The following is a 12,608-nucleotide window of genomic DNA, read 5'->3' on the forward strand; positions in this document are numbered from 1 at the left end:
AATCGTCATTTTTCTGAAGCCTTTTCCGAACGATTGGTAGTAAGCCCAACTGTCGCATCTGCTAAAAGTGCTACCATTGAGACTGTCTCAATTTTCAAGAAAAATTCCATTCTTGTGGCATGTTGAAGCGGCAATCTCTCCTAAAACTGACTGCAGTTACCTTGATCAGGAGGATGAATTATATACAGTCATAAAAATGAGAAATAAATATCCCGGATAACAAAGTAAAACCATGGAGAGCATTAGAACGAAGATATTCTTTGGCATTGACGATAGCTGTCTGATTTATTTTGAATATTGTTTCTGTGAATATATTTTAAATTGACTTAGAGTAAATTGGCTATATTTAGATATTTTTTGGCAGAGGACTTTTCAAGGGAGTTGATTTATGCAATGAAATATTTTTTCCCGGCATGCCAAAGGTAAAATGAGATCTCAGATTAAGGCACGAGACATAAACATAAACTTACCTCAGGAACTCCTTTTGTCGTCAAACACGGGTACTTATTGAACCGCCCTCGTAAATATTAATATACATATATGATAATATTTCATTTCATTTTTGTTGATTAGTAATCTGATGACACTTAATTACATTTCTTGGATGATTTAAGCATTTGTTTTCAATATGACTAATTCATTTAAATGTTACCAGCGGCCCTATATCGCCCGAGGGCCCACCTTGCCTATGAAGATTGAGCATCGTAGAGAGGACACAGATGGTATATTACGGAAGGATCAAATTACGGGGAATAAAACTAAAAGAATAGAAGAAATGCTTATTATTGCAATAGATTACGTCAACATTACCAATAAGTGCTCGTTTTTCCAAATAATTCCACATGAAAAGTGTGAGATTAACCAAAAATTATGAAATGAAACTGTCGAAATATTAAAATAAGAAATTAGCGCAGCATGCACACACTGCCACAATGCGAAAAGAAGAAAAAGCGATAGGGACAGAATTTTTTCATTGGAAAAGTAGTGGGCAGCAGAGTGTTTTCTGAAATTATTTTATACGGATGCTAGTCAAAAAAGGGTCAGGATGCAATTTTTATTCAGACAGTGTATAGTGAACAAATTAAAGTTAATGTGACATTGTGAACTTAAAATAATATTTAATGAGATTTTGCTTGAATTTGCTATTACATTACCGGCAGCCTTTGCAATTGTATATATGCATGGAAAAAGTAGATCGTATTTCACCATCATTTTCGCAGTAAATCACGAGTTTGCGAAGCTCACCGACTGCCCTTTAAAACGTTCCTTCATAAACTTTTCACTTCATTGTGCAATGGCCTTACATTATTATACTTTCCATCTATTCAAAGGAGAATTCGGGTTGATAGCGTTGGGAACAGGCATTTCAAAGAATAAACAAAATTCATCCCTGCGACTGGCGTCAATTTCATATGGAATGCGCAGCTCCAGTTCGATTGGTAAGATAAGTATCGTTGAAGAACTTGCTTTGGGGATTTTTACACTGTTATAACTAAGGTTGTTCATTAAAGAATTATCAAAGTTGGTTAAAAATTAATCCTAAATCATCCTCAGAAATTTGATAGATCTAACCAAAGAATTCCCCGTTCGATTCGAAGAACTTTGTCCAAGCTTTTGATTGCAATCTCTGAAAACAACATTCACGATTGACGGCTGTGTATTATCGTGGTTTATCAACACAAATTTCCTTTTAAATACAATTTTTTGCAGAGACATGGGTTTGGAATACTATTGGTACATGCTTTAAAATAAAAAAAATGTTAAATGCACAAACCTGGGAGCCTACATGCATATTTGCGTTATTCTGGAAGCCACGTAATGTCATCAAAATATTTATCATTCTCCTTAGATGGTGTAGTACCTTTTTTACCAAATAGGCAAGCCTTTGTGAGTTAACATTTACCTCATGTGTCTCCGCATAATTCATATCGCTAATTTACTGCTTCAAAATATTGCCTTTGGGGCATAGGTTATTCGCGTCATAGATCAATATATCCATGCAGGCAATTATTTCTCATGATATATCTGTTCCCCCCAAAAAACGACTCTCCCAAACGGGTAATTCCAAACAAAACTTCCTAGTTAAGTTTATATGACTTGACAAACAGAATTGAACTGATAATGGTTAACAGCTCGTTAAGGGTCTATGCAGATGACAGCTTTACGGCCAAGTTATGGGAAACTTCCTAAGGAGAAAAATTTGGTAATTAGGAGATCAAGCACTTTTAAAATAGCCTGCCACGTTGTTAAGGGAAATTAATGGAAGAATTTGGAATTAGAACGGATAAAACCAACGCGATGAGAGACAAAAAATAATTGGAAAGTTTTTTGTTAGTGATGTGTGAGTGACGTTGGTGGAGGCATTAGCGCTTTAAAAAAATATAAAGACATGAAAAATGCCAGACAATTATTCTGCTGATGAGTTAGTAATCTCTGGGAGTTATTTTAGTGCGAGTGACAGCAACAGACATTTCAACGAGCATGGAAATTTTCCGACCATGGCGGTAATGTGCATTAATAGGATAGGAGAGGGTATGCCAGGAAGAGTGCGAACTCATGCTGGTGGTGGAATGAGAAATAACAAGACTCTTCCAATTGAATGGCTAGGTATAAATACGTCGGATCGACTTTAATGATCACGGGAGAATATAAGATTCACAAAAAGTTTAAAAACAATAAAATTGCATTTTACTCCTTAAAAAAATCAGGATAATATCACATGAGAATCTTTATGACACGTTGAATCAGAGTAATTATATTAATATCATTTACGTATAGATTATTGATTCAAAGTAGATAAGCGTATTAAGCTTCAAAAAAACAAATAAAAGAGCTATAGCCCATTTAGTTCAAATATTTATGACTTCTTGAAGATTTTTGTTCATCATGGTATAATACCATTCTCTACTGGAAAACTGACGTGCACGAAAACTCTATGTAAACCAAGGAGAAGAGAAGTAGTAAAAAAGGTTAAAATAGGAGTATTCCACATGATAAAAGCCCAGGAAAAAATAACAGCCAAAGAGAATAAGTCCGTAAAATATCAATATAGCATATAAGTACGTACCTATTACGAGATGCAATACTATCCTAAGTACGCACTTACGCTTCGGTAACGTTAGACGCTTGCGTTAAACTTAAAAAAAATATGTTTTCCCCATTATAGGATCTCTCTTTTATCTGTCCCTATTGACAGAATAAAATACCCAAAAAAATCCACACCAACTCACCAATCATGATGATTAAGCGATTTAAAATATTATAATGCCTCTAAGCCAAGGTGAGCAAATGACTTTTATAACTTCTAAAAGCGAGGGTAAATTCAGCTCTTTTGGATGACCGTAGCAAATAATTTCCACACAATAAACTTAAATTTGGCATGATGAAATCATAAAGCGTTTCTAATTTTCCTTTTGAAAACCATATGTGAATTGAGCATACCCTTTTGACACGTATAAAGGAATGGGAACGTTACGAGGAATGAACAGAACATAAATCTTAACGTGAGAGCCTGTACGTACATATGAAGTCCACGAATTTACATCACTACCATTTACGAATAACAAATGAGTTTAACCTTTCATAAATTCACAGAAAGGTTCCAGCGGTCACGTGAAACTGTTCGAGTCAAGATATAGAGTCATCTTAATTCACTCAATTTTAAATTCTGACAGCCAGCTTGACTCTAAGGCAAGTGTGGAAAGAGGTACTGTGAATCAAAGACGACAAGAAAAAACTGCCATCCTGGAAGGGAACAAAATCTCAAACCCCTCGAGTTTCATTTCCTGCCTCCATGGCAATACATCAATCAATATGTTTCCTCCCAAATTCACCATCCGCTGGGGACCCCAACCCCTGGTCGCTTTGGGAAAACCCCCCTAAACTCGTCAACTCTCATCTCTCTAGACCATTAAATAAAGTTTCATCCCAACCTATCAACTTGATACAATCCCAATACAAAGACTTCCATATCAACCCTGTGCCTAGCATCCATTTATATCTCTAACACACACACACAGGAGAATAAATTCCATCGACAGCCCCAGCGTGAGAACTCGAAGATAGCTGGCCAGATAAATTTTTCATAGGATACCAATATGTATCATTTTACGGGAACGGAACGCTAAATATAAAAAAAAATTAGTTTGAGAGGCGATGATATAATGTCGAACTGTATGCAGATCATAAACCAAACGTACTTCGCTTTAGTGGACTAGCAAAGAGATTACATACTCTTATTTCAAACTCAGCAATAGTTATCCACGATTTATCCTCTAAAAACCGAGTCAACATTTTCTAGTTTTAATTGAAACATACATCGGGCATTTACACCCATTTTTTCCCTTTTTAAACTTTATTTTGACATTATTTAACTATGTCTCAATAGAATGATGTGGTGACGGGCTATCGAAAAATTGAATGAAAAGGGTTTTCATGTGATCAATGTAGCATCGAAAGAAGAACGGAGGAAAGAGCATGCCTTCCATTATAGCCGGAATCAGGGATTCCGTTGCTTAGGAGAGCCGGTGCGTGGAGGGAGTAAAAAATGCAGAGGAGACAGGGAGCGTTATAGAGGACATGAGAAAAGTTGGTTAGCTGAATGGTTCCGGACTTGTCAGGGAAAGAGGGGATTGAGTGAGTTACAGGGGAGTTTGAGGGTATCAACGAGCTCAAGGAAAGGTAGAAAAGGGATAGAAAAAGGTGAAGGAAGAGAAGAAATGTGTGAAAAAGAGCCTTGAGTGGCCCTGTGACATGGAGATTACGTATTCTGTGGGCAGAATAGAGCGAGGATATTTTTTTATCCTCAAGGTGACGTTGGAAGAAGGGAGCTATGTTTCTCACGATCCGTATCTTGGTAAATAAATGAGGTAGTGAAGAAATTCTCCCGCGAACATGAAGCAGCCAAAGTATGACAAAAGGTCCACTTACTCTTTTTTGTTCAGTCGATTCCAGCTGTTTGTTAGACCATGGAAAGGAATTGAAAATTTTACTACTATCACTAAGCAAAAGGATTAAAAGGTATTGGTGTGAATAATCTCCACTTTTTTGTCTTCACTTTATTTTTTTTGCATGGTGAAATTTGGCAACATAATAAATCACAACATTCCGTCGCGAAACGGATAACAATAATCAATTTTGACGTTCTTTCTTTCGGCTTACAATACCGTCTTAGATGCAAATAACAAAAATATTCTAAAATATGTATTTGAACAATTAAGAAAATTAAACCAATCAAGCACCTTCAAACTTTAGTACTGTTACAGATAAGTCAATACAACAGCGAAGGTAGATCTTCAATAGGCTGAAAAAGAAAAATTGAACGTAAAATAAACTTTTATCAGTCTAGAGTTTTGACGCTCCACTTTGCTCTTCGACGTTTAATACGGACGTAGATATGGGTGGGTACCACTATGAAACCATAAGTCGGAAGAATCAAAATGCTGCCTGAAATTACCAGTTTCAAACGAAGGACTTGCACTCAAAGTTTCTCTGTGGGAAAAATGAAATTGATTCGGGGTTGCGTCAACAAAACTCCTATTTGAATCCCAAATTTATCATTCGCATAATTAAGTGAGAATGTGAATTATTATCTTTTTAGTGTCAAGGAAGACAATTTTGATTTTTATAGTGAACATCCATTAAATTACAATCCCAGGGAATCGGGAAGTGTTTTGCGTAGACCGTGTTAAATCAAGTAACACTTGCGTTTATTGTAAGGAATATTTGTAGAAAAGAGTATTCCATTTTACAAATTTTTAAAAAGTAATTTTGCTTTCCAAAAGTTTTCAGCGATACGCTTCACCAGAATGTGATTTCATATATAATGTTTCATAATTAAATTGTGTGATAAACTCTAAACTAATTATTCGTACAATAAATATCATCACCGCCAATAGAAGAACAGTTCAATAATCATTTCCTTCATAGGACCTATTAAATATATTTTTAAATAATAACAATTTTGCTAACCTTAATATATTTTACCTAAGCTACAATACATCTATAAAATTCTAACCAAGATAATAATTCCAAATGAAAAACCCTGCCATAGTATCAGGTGTCTTCTGCACGTGTCTCGTAAGATACGAAAGACTTCAAATCTCCGGACACATAAAAAAGATAAAAATACTTATGAATTACAAACAACTGTACTTTAACAATCATATTCCCCTCAACAGTAAGTAAGAGAGATTTAAAGAATAAACAATTCAAATCTCAATTTTTTTTTAAACACCTATGTCTTAAATGAGCCATGTACAATTGTTTGGGCATTTTTTATCCCTTTTATCCCCCTCATACATCTACTACAGGCTTAGATTTGAGAAACGTTCAGTTACTCCAGTGGAGTAAATATAATAACAAAAGGTAAGCTATCTAAGAGGGTATATATACCATCTAACAATTAAATTGACTAATTTATGTCTCTTATTGCTCGTTATAATAAGATCCGCAAGGAAGACGCCGACATGTTGTTTCAAATGAATGACTACAACTCTAGCCTGAAAATAAATTATTTCGAAAAGCGGTTAAACATATGCTGAAATAATTTGAGCGCTTCTATTTTAATTTTACGTTCATAATGTAAATGAAATTTCTACTACATTTCTGTAGAAATGATAACTTCAAAATAAAGGAACATTATGTGACCAAAAAGGTGGTAAAATATTTTGTCAATGAAATCTCCAGCATCCTTTGCGATTATTAGGAAACTGAAATTTCCATCCATCCCTCAATTCAAATATATCTCTAGTTGTTTGAGCTTTTAGGCAATATTAACTGTCATTTCATTCACGCTGTAACCCGTACATACTTTCGTTACCTTTTCATAATTTCCAAAAAAGGAAATAGTTATTTAAAACCTTAAATCTCCCAGATTTTTCGAAGGTAGCGAAGATGAGTTCATCAAATACCAAGACTCTTATGAGAATATATCTATGTGTGTACTGTGATGCTGTACACAAGTTTGTAACGTTTCGACAGAGAATCTCGATAGTAATATAAGTGACTTAGTCTCGCTGAAACATCTCGTGAGGTTTGTGGTAAACGTTTTTCCTGAAAGGGATGATGTCTGACAACTGTTGGTCAATTGGAACACGTTGATCATACAGCGAAGGTGCTTGGAATATAATCCCGCATGTTCCTCCAATACAGGCCAGAGTAAAAATCCACAGAAAGAACCGGTCCAGGACCATGGATATGTACTTCCAATCCTCGATGACCTGAAAAAATGAATAAAGCATTCATTTAAAATAAGCATATGCTATAATTTTAAGAAGAAACCTAAAAATAGACAAAGAAGAAGACAGAACTAAAATGTTATTTCAATTCCGTTTCTATGTAGTAAAAATTCAAATAATTCAAAATTACTTTTTCTAAGGAGTAAATTATTCATTGCTTTAACTTAAATTTTACTGAATATATTATTTCCATTGAAAAATCGGGTTCCTATTCAGCAGCAGAATCAAAGGACGTTCAAGGTCAAGACATTTCACAATTGGCCTCAAGTGATAAAATATGAGATTTGTGCACCGTCAATTGCAAAAGACGAGAGCTTTGTTACAATGGTCCACGAAGGAAAACATCCTTGAGACTGGTTGAACAGAAAACGAATCGCTCTAGCAGACCACTTGACATCCCAGCATGCAAACTAGGGGAATTAGTTGGGTCTGGTTAGCGAAAACCTCGGTCAGCGTGGGATTCAGGTTGAGAGCACACTTCCGCAGAGGGTGTAGCGCGCGTAGGGAAAGGACTTCGAGAGAGGTACGGCACCTTTCTAGCTCGAAGGAGGAGGCGTGTGTGGTAAGGAGAAGGGGTCGGGTGCGCGTATTGCAGGGATATAGAGAGCGGCGGGGGGGAGGAGGAAGATCTATGGACCTCACGCCCGTCGAATTCCCTGAAGTGGGGATTTGCCCCCTCGCTGGCCGCCGCCTTTGGCACACCATCACAGCTTCGGATGCGCCCGATAACAAATAATCCGAGACCTGCCGAGATGGGACCAATAGTTAAGGATTCGGGGATTGGCGGTAGTTGTGACACCCTCGACAATATTTTAAGGGGGTAAAGGGGTGATAAATGGATCAAAAAAAAGGATGATGGGGGCATATTAATAAAAAATACTCGACAGCGTAATACCCACTTGAATGTGACTCAGGGTGGAAAATATAGTATTCTGAAATAAAAGAAGGCTATGATAATGAACATAGTCCCTGACACTTCAAATAAGATAATATAAGACACATTTTAGAACTTGGAAAAATTAGAAACGATTTTTGGAAGAAAGTTTGCAGAGAAATGCTAGGAATAAGTTATAAAGTATGCATTTTCTACCAAAATATACTATTATCTGCTATTTTTAACCGTTACCTGGAGTATGAGTATTAAATTTTTAAAACTTATCTATTCGTTTTGAAAATTATCAAAATTACAAATGCATTGCAATATTTAACAGGAAGCAAGGTCCTGGAATTTCCTAAAGATATATATTTTATCCTTGCCAACTTTGAGCATTTACATTACAAAATAACCAAGGGAATAATGGAATATCCTTAATTAACTAGATGCACCATGATAAGTTTTTAACGAATTACATGATAGTTATCTGTCAAAACATTATAGTAAGATGTCAGTTGGGTAAGGGATGAAGTAACGCTTTGAAATTGTTGATATATATCAAGAATAGCTTTAATATGTATAAAAAAAATAATTCCTTTATTTAGAAATAAACTATTGAACCATTCATAAGGGTTTAAGGAGAAATGAAAGAAAGAGATACTACAAAAAGTTACCAAATCATAAGGAGCTGTTTTATTATTGTACGACAGCAACTACTGAATGGTTTCCATGTAATGCAATAAAAGACCATGACACAACTCAAACTAGAATAATATGCATCTTACAGAGAATCTGGGTCTAGGGCTTTCGAGTATAAAATCGGAGAGATGAAAGAGGCTGAGAGACGAAGCGGAATCAAGGATGAAGCAGGCCTGGTTGGTTTGGAGTAATGTTCTCTGGGTTTGGGCCCAAGACCCAGGAGAGTAATCGATTACTATATCTCTTCCATAAATTACGAGGACTCGACCCGTTATAGCGGTATCGATGAGACGGAAGAGAGTGGGGCGGGGAAAAAATAAAATATTGCTCTTACTCGAGGCCGGTTAAATTATTTACAATGCGGAGCGTAGAAGATATTAAAATAGGCGCCAGGCTTTAAAGAAATGCCTTTTCAGGCCCATATTCTCCAAGGTGCATGCAGAAAAGGGGATATTTGCACTCGCCCCGCCAGTGTTCCCCGGAAGTGGATTCATCTCATTACTGCTAATATTAGAATCTAGGCATAGTCGTAACGACTGTAATGTTTTGCATGTGAATTGATGAACAAATTACTATAGCTAAATGAGTAAATATGTACCCCATTATTCCCCAGATTTATCGCAATTCTACTGAAATTCATTTTAAAAAAGAGAGACATCCTTTATGGTGCTCTAATTATTCAAGTTAAGCTAAATAATTTTGCTATGGCAGAATGATATTTTGAGTTTCATTTCCACTGATTTATTAGTTCTTTTTACTGAAATTCCCCAATTAATTTGATTGAAAATTTGAAAACACAAGTATGAGCCTCTCCTGTTACTTCTGTCCTGCCTACTACATGAGTAAATGCACCACTACCCTTTCCCTACGTATGAATAACAAACGACTATTCCACCAAATCTCCCATCCTCCGTTCAAATCCATTTCAATACATTATAGTTAAACAAATCCGTCTGATATTAAGTGACAGAAAGATCAAGGAATATTCAATCCATTGATGTGAGCGTGTCTTATCTCTGAAACTGATCCAATTCATCCAGTTTATGCATTAAATATTTTCTCGTTTTTCCAACGCGCTTTCCATATTTCCAAATAATATGATGTATCATTGGAAATGGAATAGAACCGCTTGAAGAACCACCAAGAAGACGACCAATAGTGAACAATTTAGCTAAACATGGAATAGGGATTTTAATGGTATTTAACCATAAAAATGAATATATCTTTACTTCTTTTCTTGTTTTGCCTGTGATTTATCAATAGCTCAATAAGAATAGCTTTGATCCTATCCGCTAAAGAAACAATCAAATTATCATTCTATCAGAAAATCAAAAAAGCAAACAGGGCACAACTTTTTACGACGGTACCAGTTCAAGCGTTCTCCAGGATAGCCAGTGTCCTTAAGTAAGTGGGGGCATTATCATGTCATTGATATGTAAAAACACTTCTTTATAATAACCAGAAAATCAATTATCACACACCCTTACATAGTTCCATAGTGTATAAACCAGTTAAAAACTCAAATATGGAAATTTACCGCACAAGCTTGACGTCTGGAAAAGAGATCTTCAGTCAAGCGAAAAAATGTGACGCGAATGCTAATTAAAGGAAAGTCAGTTATTTAAAATTAATCTGACGCGCAAAGTAACGAGCCCATGGGGCATTATTTGACAACTTTTTTTGATCAGATAAATCATATGATTACGCAGATTGTTTTAAATTGGCATTTTAACACAGAAACATAACGTTTTTTTTTTGAAGATTTTGGTTACCAATTTGTCTAGTTTATCAATCGAAAATTGAATTTTTCATGCTAAAAAGCTGTTTTAAATTTAACATACTTCGAAGAAGCTGACATTTTTAGTGGCTGGTGAGGTATGCATACATTTTAGGGTAAATAGTAATAGCTAATTAAACCTAGCATTAGTACGTTAATCATTGCGTGTTGAACAAATGCTGACGAAGAACATTTCAGGAGCACACTGATGAGGAATCATCATTAGACGCTTGGCATCCCAGATCTTAGAGCACCCAGTTTAAGTGCTAATAATTGTGTTCATATACCTCATTTAATTTTTATTTCCTGCATCGTTTAACCAAAACAAATAGTTTGCCTAAACTAGCTGTCCCATAAGTCATTTTGCACTATAAACTACGGCAAATTGAGTCTTCTTTAAATTTAGTTGAATTTCATTAAAATAACCTTTATTAATTAGAAAAATTATTTTTTTTCTCATTAGGGTATATTTTCTTGCCATTTTACGAAATGCAAGGAATATAGTCATTGATTCATTTTCCGATCTCGCGCTTGGGATAGCTTGATGGTTTCAACTACATATGTAAAATACATAGAAATTTGGTCGCTTGGTCTGCGTAGATCTTTACAAAAATCAGAAGTCGGTAATTTGAACACCATAGTATGCGCCTATCGTTGAAATCTTTCACGTTATGTTACTATGGTTAATTTCTTGAAGATTATTAGTGAACGACAGCTAGAATAAATTGTAACTCCGATAATCTTTTATCGATTACACCCCGTCCTCGCATGTTATCTCATTTAGGTCAGCAAATCTACTAGAAATGACTACATACGTCTGAAAAGTACAGATGAAAATGTTTTCCATGTCCACGCCCGTCATTTTTAACTTGTTCGCTTTGGCAACGTAATTTGATTTTGTAAAATTGAAGAGGAGAAATTTGGAACATAAATTAATGTCGTAATAGATTAATTTAGCTGTGGTGGAACCTACTCTAATTACTCCCATCACTCGTATATTTCTGTTCTCTTACTATTCATTATATTTCCCGTGACTGTCATTTCTTTCATTTTCTTATGCATCGCTTAATAACAATAAACTCTTTCATTAAAAAATTATATGTGGATCCAAGAGTGGTCACTCCTAGTCACTGTTTGGATTTTTTTATAGTTTTTTTGCTATCATGGAGTTACGTTGAGGAAATTCACTCTAAATAAGTTAAGGTTTCTTATGAAATGAAGCTTCGGTACATATTCCTGTGAGCAATAAATGAGAATAAAGCGTATATTAGGTTAACTACAGTTTTTTCCATTGAGACTTTCACTACCAAAATCGCACTCTAAATTACTATTATAATAGTTATTACCAATAATAAGAAGAAAATCGCAGGAATGAGTATCTTCTAAATCAAAATTGAGAAATACTAAAATACCATGGCTCTTTCCTTCGCACCGCCACTATTTTCCATTTCGGGATCAAATATAAAAAATATATTCTTTCCTTTCCGTCGGAGCTTCTCTCTTCTGTTTGTGCCACCTTTAGTCAACTTTGGTTTTTTTTCTTTTATTTCGCTTTAGTCATCATTACCTTTCATCCGTTCAAAGAAAATTCCGCGTGGTTCAAAAAATTTTGCGTGGTATTCAACCAGCTTATCACCGTATTCCTGCCTAAAACTGTTAATGAACCAAAGTTAAACTTCGTCCGTTATATTTGAATACCAAAAGCCCCGGAGGAGAAAAGAAAAGACGATATAAGCTTGATGATTTCCATAAACGCTTCTAGCCGTCCTCAGGGAAGTGTTGAGGAACAAACACTCTGGTATTACACTGTCGGAAATGCTTACAAATCGATAAGGCGTACAAGCTAATTTTTTCCCTTTTGATAAAGTTTTGGAGGTCGGAAAAATTAGATCGCTGAATAAATGTTGCAAGAAACAGAAATATAATGTATCTTTAATTTATTTATCTCATTACTTATATTGATACATCTTTACCAGCACTTACATTTGGGATTTCAATGTTTTTCCTATTCTATTGATAT

The 12,608-nt window shown here is 35.3% G+C and overlaps 1 protein-coding gene across 2 annotated transcripts in view; it reads right to left on the bottom strand.

Moving 5' to 3' along the window:
- Positions 1-5,046: 5,046 nt before the first annotated feature.
- nAChRbeta2 (nicotinic acetylcholine receptor beta2) overlaps positions 5,047-12,608 on the bottom strand; it is a 181,345-nt gene continuing 173,783 nt past the window's right edge. For both annotated transcript variants that reach the window (XM_071593591.1, XM_071593590.1), the window contains one exon: positions 5,047-7,220. In XM_071593591.1, the coding sequence (XP_071449692.1) occupies positions 7,008-7,220 (213 nt within the window). In that variant the 3' untranslated portion in view covers positions 5,047-7,007. The remainder of the gene's footprint in view (positions 7,221-12,608) is intronic.

Source organism: Hetaerina americana, unplaced genomic scaffold (genome assembly GCF_022747635.1).
Source record: "Hetaerina americana unplaced genomic scaffold, ioHetAmer1.1.p SCAF_6, whole genome shotgun sequence".
NCBI classification, from domain to species: domain Eukaryota; kingdom Metazoa; phylum Arthropoda; class Insecta; order Odonata; family Calopterygidae; genus Hetaerina; species Hetaerina americana.